Here is a 20,884-nt window from a genome sequence, read left to right as displayed (position 1 = left end):
CATGGCATCAATGATGTTGTGCCGAATGACCTATAGATGAATATGACTAGGCTGAAACCTCTTTTAATCCCAAAGACATAGATAACTACATAATAAATTAATGACTCATATTTAATATGAAGTATGGATATATTTTCAAGTTTAGTGCAAGTTGTAAATACTTTTCTTGAAGTAATAAATGTGTTTCTCGACACTGCTATTGGAATAGAAATGTATTTTCAAATTGAACTCTATCACTTTGGTGTGATGATTTTTAAAAAGCACCCAAACAAACTAAATAATTTTGTGTAATATATTTTCATTTCAAGTATATATAATAAGTTGAATTGTTGTTCAATATGATACATTCTCCCTTTAATTTTCCATTTTAATAACTTCTTATGATACATTTAAATGAGGATCTTTAAAATGATTTATGTAAAGCAAAATAGAGACTTAACTTTCTACATGTTAAAATTAAAATATTTGTTCACATTTTTCAGTCTTTTAAAAATTATTTATCCATTTACCAACGATTATTTATTTATCAGAAAATTTAACATCTCAGGTTGATGTTCATTTGATTCCCCAAAAATATCAAATAGTAACACTTCCTAGAAGCAAAATGATACATTATAAAATTAAATTAAAGATGATTGATCGAAACATAAAAATGTTATAATTATCATTTCTTTTACATTATTAATGTTCGTTACTATATAATTTTGTATGTAAGATAATATAATATTTTAGATTAATAACCAATAAGTTTTAAGTATTATTTTAGAAATTTCGATAATAAATTTGCAATTTTTACTAGTTTCTAATTCAAATCCAAACAACCCAGTCTGTGTCACCGTTTTCTTCAGCCAATCACCGCTTATATCTTTAATAACAACACCACGCCGCCATCACCGCTAGCAGTCGCCTCCGCCGTTGGAATCTCCATTTTGAGCCAGGTGTCGCTCTCTCATTGGCTGGATTTCACACAATGTAACTTTTCCCTATTTTTTTAATTTATATTCACCTAGTTACCCCTGTAAAAAAAATAGAATTAGAGGTCTACAGAGTAGAAGACGAATAGGCGTGGGAATTATAAGTAAACATGAAATTAAGGCTTTATTGCGACGATTCGAAAAAGGAGGAGAGACCATAAAACTCATAGCACTTTATGAAATTCGTGAAAGTGATGGAGATGGAGGTACAAAGCTTCTTATATACGGCCATTTTCATTTGTGAGAATTAGTTAGGGTTTGGGAGTTTGAAGAAATGGGAAGGAAGAAAGTGGAAATAAAGCGAATTGAAGATAAGAGCAGTAGGCAAGCAACTTTCTCCAAACGAAGAAATGGACTCATGAAGAAAGCCAAACAGCTCTCTATTCTCTGCGATGTTGATGTCGCCGTCCTCGTCTTCTCCAGCCGTGGACGCCTCTTTGAATTCTCCAGTACCAACAGGTTCTTCTTTATTTTTATTTTTTTTTACTTCAAAATACTGATATGCTTGATTTTTCTATTATAATACTTCCTCCTGTTAGTTTGATTTTTGAATTAGCCTTATAAATATATATGTAATGTTTTAAAAAGCACTAAATCCTTTAATGGAAACTTTTTTTATTATTAAAACATACTTAAAAAAGAAAAATATAACGAACAAAGTATTATAATGATAATACTAATACTTTTTGAGTCCTAGATATTTGCAAAAGCAGTTTTTTTCTATCGGATTAAAGTCAAGCTATATAAGCTAACGCAGACGCCTATGTCATACGCAGTGTCTAAAACATTGTACGTATTTTAATTGGAATACAAGTCTTTATTTCATGCTCTACCTCACACCTCAGAATTCAGAAAAGTCTTCTTTGCCTTTGAGCATGTTTCACATGGGTAGAGACTAGAGAGTTTACTGCATGTCATAATATACTGTTGTGCAGAGGCGAATGAATTTAGCACTCTAGCTGGATTCGAACCCGGTGGTTCTCTGCCTTGTACAAGCAGTACAAGAACACCCCTATGCTCCTCATGGGTGCATTGTTAATTATATCGTAGTTTCTGTCAGTTTCTCAAAATAGATATACCTATATACACATGATTTTTTTCGAAGTTTACGGGTGCACATGCACCCCACTAGTAAAGGTGGGTCCGCCTCTGCTATTGTGGACACCAATACTGAAATACCCATTAACCACATCAAAGTTGAAATTTTACTACCATAGTACATGAAAATTATGAATGGACTCTTTAATCTGGTTGTTTCTAAAGAGAGCAAAGTTAGGAATAAGGGTGCATCTTTGTTGTAGATTTGGAAGCCCTATAGGGATAGTAGAGCATGTCCAATAAGATATAAAGGATGAAAGGAATTGAGGAATCTACTGTGTAAGTATTCATCACCAACTTAATTAATATATATTTTAAAGAAGAATCTAAAATATTCAAGAGTGTTAGAGAATTGAAGAAAAAATCTCTAGTATGAGTATTCTCTGAGTCTAAAAATATTGTAGAAATAAATAGTTGGAGGAACATTCTAGAATAAAATAGTAAACATCCTTTAACTAGATTCTTCCATCACCACCTAGAATCTTCTATCACCACCTATAAATAGAATCTTCCATCACTACATATAAATAGAAGTGGCTCATTTGAGGTGTGTGTGCTCAACAAGGTTTACTCAGTAAAGAGAGAGTGCGTAAATGAGTTGAACTCGAGTAAAGATTAAGTGTTCAAGCAAGTAAATAAACAAGAAGTGAGTGATCAAGATAAAAATAAAATAGAGCAACAAAGGAGAGTTGCTTGAGTGTGAGTGCAAGAAAAATACAGGGTAAGAATTGTAAGACCGAACCCTTCGGGGTGGCCCAATGGTTTGGGGTTGGGACTTCCATGTTGAAGGTCTCAAGTTCGAAACCCCTTGCCAGCGAAAGCAAGGGGTTTGCCTTCTGGGTCGAGCTAGTCGCATCGGGCTTGCCTAGTGCGGATTACCTCTCCTATGTGGTTTGCGAACTATTGCATAGAAGCGGGGGTTTTACCCTGTGCGCACCCAAAGGGTAGCGGCTGTGGGTTTCCCTTGTCATAAAAAAGAAAAGAATTGTAAGACCGAAGTGGATCCTTACTTTGCAATGACATAATGAAATTCAAGTTATGAGCCCAACAATTCTCAACAAGTGGTATTAAAGTCGAGTGGGTAAAGAATGAGGTAGCAACTCTGACGACGATCTCATCTGAGAAGAATGATGCGTGATTACAACTTGAAAATGAGTTTTGTCGATCTCACAACGGATGATGAAGATCAAACAATACTTCTCAAAGGTAAAATATTTATCTAATGAAATATCAAAACTAGATCCAGAGAATACTATCAGAGAGACAAGGATGAGGAGAATCATGGTTCATGTTTAAAATTGGAGTATAGAGACATAATTACGGCCACACGCTGGTTTGGCCAGAGAACCAACTTTATCTGTGTTGGAAAATTTATTGGTAAATGAAGAAGACTTTGGAGAAACCATTATCAAGTGTTCTTATTAAAAAAATGAAGATAAGTCACTCTTCAGCAAAAGGCAATGCTACTGAAAAAGGGGATGAAGAGAAGCTCACGGCCAAGGGAATGGGAATACCGGAAATAAATCAACCGTAAGAGCTTCTCACCTCTCACTCTAACGAAGAAAGGAAGCTAGATCTTGCAACTGTAAATGATAAACTTATCAGTTATGAGCATATGATTGAATCATTAATTTGTGATGCTCCAATCATATGACAAGTGATGTGAAAAGCTTATCGCCTTGAGCGAATATAAAGGTGGTAAGTAGTGGTGACTACAAGTAATTCAAAAATACCAATAACTTATAATATTGGTAAGACGTGTTTGTGCTTCGTCATAGCCCGAGACAAGTGGAACTTCAAAATATCTATCATGTCTATGAAGAACTTATATCTGTGTCAACAACTAACAAATTCAGGAAGTTATGTTTTGTTTGGGCCAAATGACATAAAGTATATCAAAATTTGGAAGTCACAAGCATGTCAATCATCTAGAGAAGAAGATTAGAGTAAATCTATGGCATACCAGCTGAAATACCTTATGTGGTATTTGATGAAGCACCACCATGGTGGTACAAATCAGTCGTACCAGATTCAAGAGAACTAGAGCAAGAGTTACAACATTAACTTGAAGAAGGTATAGGGAAAATACAAATCACATACAAAAGAGCTATCTTCAAAAGGATAAAATGAGATCCCATGGCAAACTAGAGTACATGAAACCCCACAAGAGTTGTAAGGAGTCCAATAAGCTCTACAACCTCAACTAAGAAGATCGACACGACTGAAATGCCCAAACGACAAATATACATATGCAACAAAAATTAATTGAGGTGGTCAAGATCGAATAGTCTACTACCTTTGAAAAAGCTTTAAAGCGTAGGGATCAGAGTAATTCGGCAGAGATTGAGGTTTTGAAAGGGCATGGACATCATGTTGCTTGTAGAGTTTCGGGGATCGCTCATGACGAACACACATAACACATTAAGTTGGCATTGAGGGGTAGTGTTAAGTATTTATCACCAACTTAATTAATATTTAAGATATTTCAAAGGAAAATCTAGATTATTCAATAGTTGTAGAATAATTGAAGAAGGATCTCTAGAATGAGTATTCCTCACAGAAGTCTAGAAATATTATAGAAAGAGTAGTTTTAGAATTAAATAGTTGGAGAAACATTCTAGAATAGAGTAGTAAATATCCTTAACTAAATTCTTCCATCACCACTTATAAATAGAGGTGGTTCATTTGAGATGTGTGTATGCATCAATAAGGTGTACCCAAATAAAGAGTGTGCGCTCAAATAGGTTGAGCTCAAGTAAGGAATGATCAAATTAAGAGAGAGTAACATAGAGGTTTGCTAGAGTGTGAGTGCATGAAAAATTGAGTGTAAGAATTATAAAATTGAAGGAGTTCTTTACTTTGCTATATAAAATTCAATTGGGAGCAACCAATTGTGTGCCCAACAAACACTCAACATCTTCTTCCTTGGAAGACCTGTTATTGTATGTCTTCCAAAACCCGGGGATAAATTGTTGCTTTATATTACTACCATTGGATGATAATTATGTTAAACTTGGTTTATGAGCATGCGATGGTAGTCTACGAGCTCTAGATCGAGCACACATTTTTGGTTCGAAAAGATCAGGACCTTTGCATATTCCTTTTAAACCTTAAGTTGTTTCGTTGCCTCACTTAGTCCTTTTTTTCTTTTTCTTCACATGTAATTTCAATTAGTTTGACTCCATTGTTTAATTTGTCTCCACCACTCCTTCCACATTAATGGAGTTCCCATCTATCATTTTATGTTCCTCTTCTTTACATTATCCCCACATTAAAAGAAGTGTATGTTTATGTGATTGGATGTAAATATTTGTGCCTTTCCTTCTTTGTTCTCTTTAATTGGAAAGACGGAGGGAGGGGGTGGATCTATGATGACCTCATTTTGAGCTCTCTTTCTAGCATTAGAGGAACATCTATTTGATTGCCTTCTTTAATCAGAAGTAATATTGGACAAGTAGTTAATCTCTTTCTTTTAGTATTTGAATAATCCAAGTGGTTAATTTCATAGAAATGTTCATTTAACTTTTAATTCATTGCATTGAAGTCACAAAGTTAATTTTTGTAATATAAAAATAATTTTGTAATTTTAAGTATGTCTTTTGACTTACACACTACAATTAGATTACGAATAATCATATGTTATTTTAATAAATTATTTCTATTTAGTAATTATGATCTTATATAACCAATTTAGCACTTGAATTGAAACATAGTTTAATCTTGCAATAGTCAACCTTACATCAATGCTCCTAAAGGATATCCCTATGCTTTGGTGGAGATGACTGTATGTCGACATGGAGAAAGGCTTATTATACATCAACAATTGTGAGTAGTTAAAAGAGATAAAGAGGCAATTACAAACTGCAATCGTTTGAGTCGCAAATAGGTGCCATTATGTGGAAGTACATAAGGGATTTCATATGCTATGCTCTAAATTTCTAGCATGTTGGAGGAGGAATCCTATTTCATTTTGAAAATAGCTTGTGGTTGGACAAGCTTGAGCTATGACATGCTCCAAGTGTCCAACATGGATGAGACGGTAATGCTAGGAGTCTCTAAGGCAACTTGTGAAATTAGAATTTTGTAACCTAAATTCTGAAAAGAAATATAAGTCGTTGTTGGAATCTGGTAAAGACTTATTTGTGTCACTGCAAAATTAGATCTGACAGGCACAAAGTGATTTGGAAAATTATATGAGTATGGTCGGAATGACGGATGACCTACTGGAAAAAGAAATCTGATAGATAAGTGGCCAAAAGATTTCTCACATGCAGGTGTAGGACCTTTGAGAAGTGCGTGAGATCACACGGGGGATTGTTTTCTTGGAGTGACAAACTAGGGTTTTCTCGACTGAACGTGATCTATGCTGTGGTAGTGTCGGATTTTGCACAACACTACTAGATAAAGATTGTGATGTGAGCACTGAGCAGCCACCGGAAAAATTATGCATGGTGGTGATTTTTCTCCTGGAACTTCGCTAGAATAGTGCACTACATATAATTTCTCACTGATGCTTTGATACCATGTGAGAACCAAGTAGGATTCTATATACTATTCTTATTCATATTCCTATTCTAACAACTATATTTTTCTTTTTCAAATTTTACCCTCAATTTTTATTTTTGTAAAAATGACCCCATTAAAATTAATATTTGATGTATTTTTATGAAAAGGATATTCAACCAACCAAATATTGTTTTCGTAAACTATAACCAAACAAAACTCCATCTTCAATTCATCTATGCTCTTACTCGAGTTGCTTATAGAAAAGGTCATAGTAGCAGATCATTGACCATGAAACTCCAACTTGTGTTCTTGGCACCTAGCATCATTGTAGGCTTTTACATTCTTGCATTTGAAGGTCAGCTCCACCTCCTAGTTCTCTGAAAGGAACTCGTGGTGTGTTCTTTCATTAGCATTTATTACCCTGTTATCACTGTCTGGCACAAAGGCAAGGCTTCTTATTTCCCCAAAAGAACAGACTCTTCCAACGAATCTTCAATTGATAGAAAACCAACTTTTGGGTAATCAGCTCAAATAGCCAACTAATATATTCAGTGGTTTTAATAACCTGCATTTTTATCAAGGTCTGACATTATTTTACCTGAATCCTTACAATTTTCAAGTCATCTTAGATTAATTAACTTGTTGTCACACTTTCTCCCCCTCACTTCCATTTTCTCAAATTTTACCCTTTTCTTTACCAATATTTTTACCGCTTTTTTTTTTTTTTTTTTGTAGTCCTACCTTTAGTGAAAGTAAATATATTCATGCAATTATTTATTTTGTGCTTTCACAAATTCATTTGGTTGACTCTTTTTTCTATTAATTTTCGTAACCCACAAGAAAAAAACGAATCTATAAAAGTTTCATTTCACATTTTAAGATACTAAACATAAAAAAAAATCTTTAACGAGAAACACAAAATCAATATTGACAATATTTATTGGATACATGCCATAGAGGTGGAAAATTTAACAAATCTGGAAAAGAAAAGATAATTGAGTGTTTGATATCATTAATACATTATTATTAATATCAAGCATAAACAAAAATAAAAAAAAACATATTTGATAACTAAGAATTGAGTGATTAAAATTGAAATCTCAAAAAAAAAGAGACTAAAATTTAAATAATTAAAATTAAATTATATATTTAAGCGTAATAAATAATGCCAATTGAATTTTAGTAGTTCAATTGGTTGATTACATGAATTTTTACTTTATTGAAGAAATTTCAAATTTTTTTTAAATTTCACTATCCTCAATTTTCTTGAATTCATCCAAAAATAAATAAATTTAATTTTTTCGACATATTACTTTAATTTCCCCTCAAATAAGTAGTAATAGATTTATAAAATATATAATAGATACCGTGGGTGAGTTTCAAAGTTTCTTTATTAAAACAAAAAATAAAAAATAAAATTTACACTAAGAATTAACAAACAAAAAAGAAAATGCTGGTAAGAAAGAAAAAGTAAAAGAAAAGATTAAAATTGGAAAAGAAAAAGTAAGGAAATAAGTACATTATGGGTCCCACAGTATACATGTGGCAGCCAAAAGAGGCCTCACACAACTGACAGTATGTGTGCCTCGCCCAGAATAAATTTTTTCCAACTTTTTAACTAATGACTGAAGAGACTGAAAGCTCTTATCCTTATTTTCACTGTTTGCAATGGTTAAGTTTTGCTGCCCTCGGGTATCTACATCTAGTATGTTTTCTAGTTCTTATTGAGAATGCTCTGATGAGACTCTCACTTATGAATCTTCTAAATAAATATTATAGACTCATAAAACATCTAAAATATTTAACTGAATTTATTCATGCTAAGCTACCTGGAGAACCCATGCTCTACTATAGACACTCTTAAAGCATCTGGAATTTTAAATGAACCTAGTCATACTAAGCTACCTGGGGATCCTGGGGACCATAAAGAAGCCTTGAAGAGCAGCTTCATGTTTAACTTTTATGTATGCAGATAATACATAGTTAATATGGACTATGCTTCTTGTAAACTGTGATCTAATGTCATATTTATACAGCTATTTCTTATCATTGTACAATTAGACTATTTTTTATCCTGCCTTTATTTCTCAGTCCTGCTAGTTGATGCTTCTGAACTAAGGATTTTCTTCTTACAAGTCTGTGCTTCTAGTGATTCTGTTGGGCTTTAGGTTATTTTCTTGCTCATGTTCAGGATTTTTATCTCCTATGGATCGTATCAGTTGTTAATCGGTGGCAATAGTCTTTTTTACTGGCAGTCACCTTACACAGCAAGAGTACCAAATCAATCAGTGACACTACTAAGCTAGGTTATTCAACTGTTAAGTGGTGAAGTTTTGACCACTTCCATACAACCACTGGTTCCAGAAGAGCATTCACAAAGTTATGGATGGAAATCACTAGAACACTAGTCAAATTGACTGAAATGGTCTTAGGGGAATTTCAACGTTTTCTTAGCTATATTTAGAATGAACAACGGGGGTGACATGTTGAACTTATGTCTAATGATTTTTACAAATTCTTATCCATATTCTCTTTTTGGATTTGGGAAACGGCAGGCAATGGTCCTATTTTTACCCTTTCTTTCTTTACTGTGAGAAATATAAGGGAAGAATATTATTGAATTGTTGTTGTGTCTACATTATTACATTGAGATCCTATTTATAGACACTAGAATACAATCTTTTACCAAGTAGGATACTATTTACTATTCCTATTCCTATTTGTATTCTTATTCCTATTCTAAATAGGATTGTATAAACCTATTCCTATTCTCATAGGATTGTATAAACCTATTCCTATTCTAATATGATTGTATAAACCTATTCATGTTCTAACACTCCCCCTCAAGCTAGTGCATACAATTCATGTACGTAGCTTGTTACAAATGCAATTAATACGAGGACCAATGAAGAGCTTGGTGAGATATCTGCAAGTTGATCAGCCGACTTCACAAATTTGACTGTCAATCTCAATGTGCTTGTCTTCTCATTAAATATTGGATTTGATGCATAATGTCAGTCAATCTCAATGTGCTTAATCTTCTCATGAAATACTGAATTTGATGCATAATGTCAATAAAACACAGAGTGATAAAATTACAGTGTTGAACTTCCCAAACCAAAATTGCAAAGACTGTTTCAGACCATAGAGTGACTCACATAATCGACATACAAGGCACTAAACTCCCTCGAGCAACAAAGTGCTCAAAATCTAGTATAAAGTAAAGTATATAGATCGTGTTGGAATCAATAGATGAGTCTATATTAAACAAGAAAGTCACCGAAAATTGGCCGAAACATGTTCATACGCCGGAGTATTAGATTTGATGGCTGAAAGTGGTTATAATCTAAGAAATAAAATTATATGGGTAGGGTCGGAATAATGGCACGACCCAACTAGAAAATAGAAATTATTTAGGAAAGGTCGGATTGATGGCACGACCCTATTGAAAAAGAGAAATAATATGGGTAGAGTCGGAATGATGGCACAACCCTACGCAAATCAGATTTGAGGAGTCATCGGAAAGACGAATGGAACTATGCAAATCAAATAAATCAAATCTTAGGAGTCATCGAAAAGACACACGGTGCTATGCAACTTAGATGTGAGAAAGTAGTTCGGAAAAATCCACGGTACTACGCAAATTAAATATGAAAAGTAGTCCAAAGAGATGCACGGTGCTACACAAATCAAATATGCAAAAAAAGGTAGTCACCAGAAAGATGGAACGGTGCTACACAAATTAAATATGAAAAAGTAGTCACCGAAAAGATGGCATGGTGCTACACAAATATCGACGGATATGGGGTGGACACAAAACAGTCTTAGAAAATCACCGAAAATTGACGCACGGTGACCTGTTTAACTGAGTTTTCTTCCCTTGAATATGTTCATGCATATATCATTGATCTTACTTTTGTTAACATAATCATTGCCCAGACGGACAACATATATGGGTAATAGCCACCCGCCGGCTGCGAAAACTCTTTGATTCTCTACCAAGATCGTAGAGGCTCTGATACCATGTGAGAAATATAGAGAAAAATATTATTGAATTGTTGTTGTGTCTACATTATTACATTGAGATCCTATTTATAGACAGTAGAATACAAACCTTTACCTACTAATACTATTTACTATTCCTATTCCTATTATACATAGGATTGTATAAACCTATTTCTATTCTAATAGGATTGTATAAACCTATTCATGTTCTAACATTTATGATGAGACACCTACTTTAATCAAGAAGATGATTAAATTATCAATTTTCCACGGGTTAGAATGGACAACGCGTGTGACATGTTGAACTTTTGTCTAATGAATTGAAAATGTGAATTCAATGTTGATTAGGCCAAACACGTGTGTTGTGAAAATTCCATGTAATTCATATGGCATTGAGAATAACTTGTACATTACTCAAAGAGAACAATGATAGAAATACATGGAGAGAATAAGCCAACTATGGTAACGAAATATTCAAATCCCTAAAATCAACTATATTATCTATATTCATTATTATACAGATTCTGTAGCACTCCCCCTCAAGCTAGAACATAGATATTGATCATGCCCAGCTTGTTACAAAGGTAATCAACTCGAGTTCCATTCAACGCTTTTGTAAACAAATCAGTTAGTTGGTCTCTTGTCTTCACATAGCCAAAGGAAATCAAATTCTCCTGAATCTTCTCACGAATAAAACAACAATCAACTTCAATAAGTTTAGTTCTTTCGTGATACACCAGATTTGAGGTAATATGAAGAGAAGCTTGATTATCACACTAGAGTTATGCTAGGGTATGATGCTTCAACCCAATTTCAGATAAAAGATGATGTATCCACATATAGACTGTAACATAGCTCTATACTCAGATTGTGCATTGGATAGAGATACAATACCTTAATTCTTACTCCTTTATGATACAAGGTTCCCTCCAACAAAAACACAATAGCCTGTAGTAGATCTTCTATCAATTTTGGATCCAGCCCAGTCAGCATCTGCAAAACACTCCACACAAGTATGACCGTGATTGCTATACAATATGCCAAGTCCGGCATCTCCAAAACACTCCACACGAGTATGATTGTGATTGCTATACAATATGACAAGTCTAGGAGCTCCTTTTAAGTAACATAGGATCTGTTCCAAAGCTTCCCAATGTTTGATCGTAGGTGCAGACACGAACTGGCTAACAACACTTACCGCAAAAAACAATATCTGGACGAGTCACAATAATGTAGTTTAACTTCCCAACTAACCTTCTATATCTCTCGAGATCATCAAAAGAATCACCATCATCTTTCATAAAATGCACATTGGGAACCATTGGAGTACTGCAGGGTTTGGCTGCTAACTTTCCGATATCTGCAAGTAGGTCAAGGATATACTTCTCTAAGACAGAAGAATTCTCTCCTTGCTTCCGTTTACTTCTACTCTCAAAAAGTATTTCAACGGACCCAAGTCATTTGTATGAAACCTAGTATGCAAGAAAGATTTGAGGGAAGAGATTCCCACATAATCACTTATTGTGATGACAATGTCATCAACATATACAACAAGGAGGATAGTGCCAGATGTTGGTTGTTGGTAAAAGATCGAGTGATTACATTCGCTCATTTTCATCCCAAAATTCTGAACTACCTTATTGAACTTTCCAAACCAAGCTCGAGGATTCTGCTTCAATCCATACAAGGACTTCTTCATATGACAGACTCCCTATACTCCCCCTGAGCAATAAAATCAGGTGGTTTTGCTCCATATACACATCTTCTCGAAGACCACCATGAAAGAATGCATTCTTAATATCTAACTTATGGCCCCCAAGGCCTAGCTCAAGTGGCAAAAGGTGGAGGATTTGTGGCTCAGGTCGCAGGTTCAAGCCCCACACCATGCAAAGCGAAGCCTGGTATTTAAGTGGAGAAGGGTAGAAGAGCGGGTCCATTATCCACCGAGTTTAGAAGACTGTGATTGATCCAAAGGGCGGGTCACAGACGGATTTCTCGGTTATCGAAAAAAATAAAAAAAAATCTAACTTATGTAAAGGCCAATTCTCGGAAGCAGCTAGAGAAATGAATAAGCGGACATAAATGAGCTTGGCAATTGGGGAGAATGTGTGTGAATAATCTTCCCCATATGTTTGAGCATACCCTTCAGCTACAAGTCTAACTTTAAGTCTTGCTATAGTTCCATCTTAACTTTCACTGTGAAGACCCAATTACATCCCACTAATTTCTTTCCCTTGGGTTAATCCACTAAATCCCACATGTGATTTTCTTCTAAGGCATGTATTTCGTCAAGCATTGCATCAGACCATCCAGAATGATTCAAGGCCTTTTAGGTATAGAAATAGAGTCTAGAGAAGCAATCAATCAAAGATCTAGACATAGAGGATAAGTGGCCATAGGAAACAAATTACTAATGGAATACGAGGATTTGAAACTACGTGTACCTTTGCGAAGAGCAATAGGGAGGTCAAGATCTTGTGGAGGATCAGATGAATGAGGATCTGATGACAAAGGAATTGGTGCAAGACATGTATCATCAGCCCCTCGCCTCTTCGAGTAAACTTGAACAATTGGTGGTCTTGCCACATCAAATGGAGAAGGAGCTTCTGAAACAATAGTCGATTGGTCCTTAATAGAAAAATTGAGAGATGGAGGGACAACATCTGATTCTTCTGTCAAAACACTAGTGACCTGATAGACTAACCACTCATTTTTCTCTCCTTGACTTGTAGAAAAAGGAGGTGCATAGAAGAACGGTGTAGTCTCTGAAAATACCACATTAGTTGACACCAAATATTTGCCAAGTTTGGTAGAATAACATCAATACCCCTTTTGAAGGTGAGAATAGCCCAAAAAAACACACTTCAATGCTTTTGCATTCAACTTGGTAACAGATGGTTGAACATAACATGTGCTTCCAAACACAATAGATTGCATGCACTTAATCAAAAAACAAGTTGGAGAGATTACATCTGCCCAAAATTGTTTAGGAACCTTCATTTGGAACAAAAGTGCTCGAGCTGTCTCAAGTAAGTGCCTATTCTTTCTCTCAGCAACTCCATTTTGAGAAGGTGTATCGACGTATGAAGACTGATGGAGAATACCTGTTGTCTCATATGAATTGTCACTCCTTAGAATACGTACCAAAGCATTGAATTGTATCTTGACTTCAACACAGAAGGCACAAAAGTGAATAAACACTTTCGAGCAGATCTGCATAGAAGAAATCCAAGTCATCCACAAAAGTAACAACATACTTATGCCCAAATTTGGAAATGGCAGGACATGGTCCCCAAACATTAGAATAAACTAACTTAAAAGCTGACCTGCTTATTAACCCTTGGACTTAATGAGTTGCGATGACGTTTTGCAAATCGACATGACTCACATTCTTTTTTTTTTTTTATAACCGAGAAATCCGTCTGTGACCCGCCCTTTGGACCAATCACAGCCTTCTAAACTCGGGGGATAATGGGCCCGCCCCTCTACCCTTCTCCACATAAATATCGGGCTTCGCTTTGCATGGTGTGGGCTTGAACCTGCGATCTAAGCCACAAATCCTCCACCTTTTGCCACTTGAGCTAGGCCTTGGGGGCGATATGACTCACATTCTAATGAAGAAGTATTATGAAATTGAAGGACATTACTTCTTTAATAGAGGTAGAGAAAGATGTCTCAACCAATAATGTGCTTCATATAGAGACACAACAGTAGAGCAGGCAACAAATCTAGGCTCCTATTCATCAAGGATGTAGAGATTGTTAAATACATGTCCTTTACCAATAACCTGATTCGTCTTATGATCGCGAAACAAACAATGATTGGGAAAGAATGAAATATAACAATTAAAGTCTACAGTAACTTAGTAACTTGGCTAACAAAAATAAATTAAAGGCCAACTTTGGTAGACTTAATACAGATGATAGAGTAATAGAAAAGATTAGTCTAACCGTCCCATATCCAACACTGTTGCAAGTTGATCCATCAGCTTTGGTAATCAGAGAGGGTGCTATGTGTGCTTGAAAGCAAGAAAAATATTATGATTACCTGTCATGTGATTTGTGGCACCCGAATCAAAATCCCGTTTATTTGAAGAGGTGATAAGATATGTTTCATTTGATTCAACAAAGGAATTAACTTAAGTGGATCCTTTGAGAATTTATGGTATTGAGATAATTTAGCAAACTCCTCTGCCGAAATTAGGACCATTTTGTTAGATAATGGACTACAAGCACCAACAACTTTAGACCTTTGAATTCTCTAATTACAGTCGGTCATTTTCCCTACAAAAATACTTACTATACCAAAATGAATTGATGGAGAAACCAACTAGTCCAACCAGATTATATCTTAAAATTAGACAATACCCAAGATAGACAAACAGTAACCTATTTTGGATCAATAATCAAAGTAACAGTTCTTCCCCACACCAATTCCACTCAAGGCTAGCTATCCAACAAATCAGAGACCCAAAAATAGCTCCTGATAAATCAGAAAATCATCAAATAAATAGCCAAGTAGAAGTGTTGATTGAAGAGCAAAACCTGATGATGCTACAACAAAATCCCAATGCTAGTAAAAATTGTACGACATGAGTGAACTCGAAACATCAAATATTAGCAGAAATCCCTAGGAAAAAAATGTCAAAATACTACCAGGAGTTGCCCGACTCAGAGAGACGACCAGATTATTGGTCAGAAACAAGCAACTCTCTCAAATTGTAGTGGTCTGTTGAACAAACAACCACCAAATCTGATGCAGCACCACTACTGCAGTCTCACCGGAAAGGGTAATAGTGGAGCGTGACTCTCACACGAGTGACTTCCAGCTGTCGAGATCTAGGAGTTTAAGATGGTGGGAAGTAGCTAAGTGGATGGTGACAGAGATTTTGGAAATCTCAATCACTTCGGGTGAAGCCATAGTGGATTCTGGCGAAGTCATAGTGACTTCTGGCAAAGAAAAAATACCAACTCAGACATTGGCTCTGATACCATGTAATTCATAAGATATTGAGAATAATTTGTATATTACTCAAAGAGAACAATGATATTAATACATGGAGAGTATAAGCTAACTATGGTAACTAAATATTCAAATCCCTAAGAATTGGCTATATTATCTGTGAGAAATATATGGGAAAAATAATATTGAATTGTGTATCTAAATTGTTACATTGAGATCCTATTTATAGACAATACATTGAAATCCTTTTCTAACTAGGATTCCTATTTCTATTCTTCTTCCTATTCTAAGTAGGAATATATATACATATTTCTATTCTAACACTCCCCCTCAAGCTGGTGCATACAAATCATATGTACCTAGCTTGTTACAGATGTAATTAATACGAGGACTTGTGAGGGACTTGGTGAAGATATCTGCAAGCTGATCATTTGACTTCACAAATTTCGTAACAATATCTCTTGAGAGTATCTTTTCTCTGACAAAGTGACAGTCAATCTCAATGTGCTTAGTCCTTTCATGAAACACTGGATTTGATGCGATATGAAGAGCTGCTTGATTGTCACACACAAGTTCCATCTGATCAATTTCGCCAAATTTTAGTTCTCCCAGCAACTGTTTTATCCAAACTAGCTCACAAGTTGCTGCCGTCATTGCTCGATATTCTGATTCTGCACTAGATTGAGCAACCACACTTTGTTTCTTACTCTTCCATGACACCAAATTACCTCCTACTAAAACACAATATTCGGATGTCGAACGTCTATCGGAGGGTGATCCTGCCCAATCAGCGTCTGTATATCCAGTGATATGCTCATGGCCTTGATCCTCATAGAGTAGTCCTTTACCAGGAACTGACTTTATATATCGCAGGATACGAACAACTGCATCCCAATGACTATTACAAAGGGAAGTCATAAACTGACTTACAACACTCACAGGAAAAGAGATGTCAGGTCTAGTTACTATGAGATAATTCAATTTTCCAACGAGTCGTCTATACCTTTCAGGATTACTAAGTGGCTCCCCCTGTCCTGGAAGGAGTTTAACATTCGGATCTATAGGAGTGTCAATAGGTCTACATCCCATCATTCCCGTCTCCTCAAGAATGTCTAAGGCATACTTGCGTTGAGATATAACAATATCTGATCTAGACTGAGCAACCTCAATACCTAGAAAATACATCAATCTGCCAAGATCTTTAGTCTGGAAGTGCTTAAAGAGATGCTGCTTCAATTTGGTGATACCATCTTATTCATTACCAGTAATAAAAATATCAACAACGTACACAACCAAATAGATACACCGATTTGGTGCAGAATGCCGATAAAACACAAAGTGATCAGCTCCACTATGAGTCATGCCAAATTGTTGAGTAACTGTGCTGAACTTCCCAAACCAAGCTCTAGGAGACTGCTTCAGACCATAAAGTGACCTACACAATCGACATACAAGACTACTAGACTCCCCCTGAGCAACAAAACCAGGTGGTTGCTCCATATAGACTTCCTCCTCAAGATCACCATGCAAAAAAGCATTCTTAATGTCCAACTGATGAAGAGGCCAATGACGAACGATAACCATAGATGGAAAAAGACGGACAAATGCTATTTTAGCCACAGGGGCGAAAGTGTCACTATAATCTAGCCCAAATATCTGAGTATACCCATTGGCAACAAGCCGAGCCTTGAGCCGATCAACCTGACCGTCTGGATCAATTTTGACGGCATAAACCCAACGACAACCAACGGTAGATTTACCTGTAGGAAGAGAGACAAGCTCCCAAGTACCACTCTTATGCAAAACAGACATCTCATCAACCATAGCCTGCCTCCATCCAGAATGAGAAAGTGCTTCACCTGTAGTCTTAGAAATGGAGATAGACGACAAAGACGATACAAAGGCATAATGGGGTGATGATAGACGATGATAACTGAAAGTTTAGATACTACAAAAGTATAGTTTATTCATAGTGTTTGTACAATATTTATAAGAGAACAAGTAAAGACCAATTAAACTAATCAATCCCTAATTCTTAGGAAATCCTTGAATCAAGGGATTTCCTCTAAACTATTTTCCTAGAATAATATATTCTAATCCCATATTCACAGGAGCAGATTCTAATCAAATCTGCCAGCTTTATTTGTGGAGCAGATTATAATCAAATCTGCCAGCTCAATGGTGGAGCAGATTATGACTAAATCTACCTACTCATTCAACACTCCTCCTCAAGTTGGCATGTAAATATCAAACATGCCTAACTTGCTCACAAAGGACTCAAAAGTAGTTCTGAAAAGACCTTTTGTGAAAATATCTGCAACTTGTTCTGTTGTTGGCACAAAAGGAATGCACACACTTCCATCTTCAATCTTCTCTTTAATGAAGTGTCTATCCACTTCAACATGCTTTGTTCTATCATGTTGAATTGGATTATGAGCAATGCTTATGGCAGCCTTATTGTCACAATACAACTTCATTGGAAAACTCACAGGTCTTCTTAGTTCTTCCAAAAATCTCTTGAGCCACAATATTTCACAAATTCTGTGTGCCATGGATCGATACTCAGCCTCAGCACTACTTCGAGCCACCACATTTTGCTTCTTACTTCTCCATGTCACCAAATTTCCCCAAACAAATGTACAATATCCAGATGTAGACCTCCTATTAATAGATGAACCAGCCCAGTCTGCATCCGTATAAGCCTCAACACTTCTTTGCTCGTTCTTCTTGAAGAACAACCCTTTCCCAGGTGAACTCTTTAGATACCTTAGGATTCGATACACAACTTCTTGGTGTTCTTCTCGTGGAGAATGCATGAACTGGCTGACTAGGCTCACAACAAAGGAAATATCAGGTCTAGTATGTGACAAGTAAATCAACTTGCCTACCAATCTCTGATATTGGCCCTTATCAATCAATTTTCCTTCCTTTACAAACTTCAGATTTGGATCAATTGGAGTTTCAATTGGTCTACAACCACTCATTCCTGTTTCTTTTAACAGATCAAGAACATACTTCCTTTGTGAAACTATAATTCCTTTCTTCGATCGTGCAACCTCCATGCCAAGAAAGTACTTTAGCGGGCCTAAGTCCTTTATCTCAAATTCTGAGGCAAGGCGTTCCCTTAGATTTTTTATCTCAACCACATCATCTCCTGTGAGGATAATATCGTCAACATACACTATAAGAACGGTTGTTTTTCCTTCCAGTGAATGTCGAGTAAACATTGTGTGATCTACTTGTCCCTGCACATACCTTTGCTTTTTCACAAATTGAGTAAACCTTTCGAACCAAGCCCTTGGAGATTGTTTTAGACCATAAAGAGATCTTCTAAGCCTGCATATATTTGACTTGTACTTCCCTTCAAACCCTGGTGGGGGATCCATATAGACTTCTTCCTCTAAGTGCCCATTCAAGAAAGCATTCTTCACATTCAACTGCTGAAGAGACCAATCGAGATTTACTGCTATTGTCAACAGAACTCTAATTGAGTTTAGCTTAGCTACTGGAGCAAACGTCTCGAGATAGTCAATGCCATATGTCTGCGTGAATCCCTTAGCTACTAGGCGGGCCTTATACCTTTCCAAGGATCCGTCTGATTTGAATTTGGTGGTGAACACCCATTTACAACCCACTGGTTTCTTTCCCTCGGGTAAATCCACTAACTCCCATGTCTCATTTTTTTCAAGAGCTCGTAATTCCTCCAAAATAGCCTCCTTCCACTCGGGAACTTGTAGAGCATCCTGCACATTTGTTGGAATCTCCACACTAGAGAGTTGTGAAGTAAAGGCTGAATAACTAGGAGACAACTTTTTGTAGGACACAAACATAGACATAGGATATTTAGAAATAAATCTAACACCTTTGCGTTTCGCAATAGGTAGATCTAGATCTAAGGAATTAGAAATAGAATTAGTTGGAAGAGTACCTTGAATTACAGTAAGGTCTTGTGGGACTGATTTTTGGCAGTGTGAGAATCTTCGGTCTTTTTTTCTTGAGTTCAGTTCCTTCTCGAATACACCTGCATTTCTGTTTTTTGTTCTCTATTCCCATTTTTATTTTTGTCATTTGAAGGCTCTACAGGTTCAAGTTCAATTTCTGAGTTTTTATCATTTAAGTCACTTTGGTCCTTATCATCTCTTGGATCACACTTATTCATATCTTCTCCTACATCTCTCACATCAGTATTTATTGTAATATCAGGCTCTTCATTTGCTTGATAACTAGTTTCCTCAATATCACAAAAAAAGGAATCTTCACCTACATGATACTCCCCCTGAAGATGAGTAGTAAAATAGAGTTGCGACTCAAAGAAAGTTAAGTCCATTGTGACAATTATCTTCCTAGCATGTGGATCATAACACTTATATCCCTTTTGACTTGGGGTATATCCTACAAAAAATACACTTCTTAGCCTGTGGTTCAAGTTTACTACGATTATGGACATGAACAAATGTTGTACAACCAAAATCCCTCAGAGGCAGATCTGTAGTTAACCTAGAACTAGGAAAACTTTCTTTGAAAACTTTAAAAGGTGTCTTAAATTCAAGAGGGCGAGATGGCATCCTATTAATAAGGTAAGTGGTAGTCAAGAGAGCCTCTCCCCAAAGGTGTTGTGGAGCTTTACTAGTAAACATTAAAGCTCTCGTTACCTCTAAAAGGTGTCTATTCTTTCTTTCGGCGATACCATTTTGTTGAGTTGTATCTGGACAAGAGCTTTGGTGTACTACCCCAGTTTTTCTAAAAAAACTTCCTAATTGTTCATTAAAAAATTCACGGCCATTGTCACTCCGAAAAATCTTGATTTTCTCATTGAACTGTGTTTCCACCATGACATAGAAAGTCTCAAACACATTTTTAACCTCAGATTTGTCCTTCAATAAAAAAACCCAACTCAATCTAGTATGATCGTCAATAAAAGATACAAACCACCGTTTCCCAAACATTGTTGAGATTCTAGACGGACCCCAAACATCACTATGAATCATTGTAAAAGGTTTTGAAGCTTGATATCTTTGAGAAGGAAAAGAAGATCGGTGATGCTTAGCCATTTCACAAAATTCACATTGGAATAAGGATGGATTTTTATCTAAATAACTCAGGTAACAAATGTCTTAAATAATAAAAACTTGGATGTTCAAGCCTATAGTGCCAAAGCATGACTTTATTCAAAACAAAAGTAGAGTTCAAACAAATAGGATTCAGTTGTAGTGAGTTGTTCCCGTTGTCAAGAAAATAAAGACCTCTTGATTCTCTAGCACTGCCAATCATCTTCCTCGAGACCCTTTCCTGAAATTCACACAAATCGGAATAAAAAATAGCACGACAATTAAGAGAAC

The 20,884-nt window shown here is 35.9% G+C and overlaps 1 protein-coding gene across 1 annotated transcript in view; it reads left to right on the top strand.

Moving 5' to 3' along the window:
• Positions 1-1,054: 1,054 nt before the first annotated feature.
• Positions 1,055-20,884, top strand: part of LOC125829256 (agamous-like MADS-box protein AGL27) — a 31,839-nt gene continuing 12,009 nt past the window's right edge. The window contains exon 1 of the mRNA XM_049508509.1: positions 1,055-1,433. Within this exon, the coding sequence (XP_049364466.1) occupies positions 1,249-1,433 (185 nt within the window). The 5' untranslated portion in view covers positions 1,055-1,248. The remainder of the gene's footprint in view (positions 1,434-20,884) is intronic.

The sequence above is a fragment of the Solanum verrucosum genome, unplaced genomic scaffold, assembly GCF_900185275.1.
Source record: "Solanum verrucosum unplaced genomic scaffold, falcon-dt-bn FXZP01000028.1, whole genome shotgun sequence".
Lineage (NCBI taxonomy): Eukaryota > Viridiplantae > Streptophyta > Magnoliopsida > Solanales > Solanaceae > Solanum > Solanum verrucosum.
This window is presented reverse-complemented; position numbering and strand designations above follow the sequence as displayed.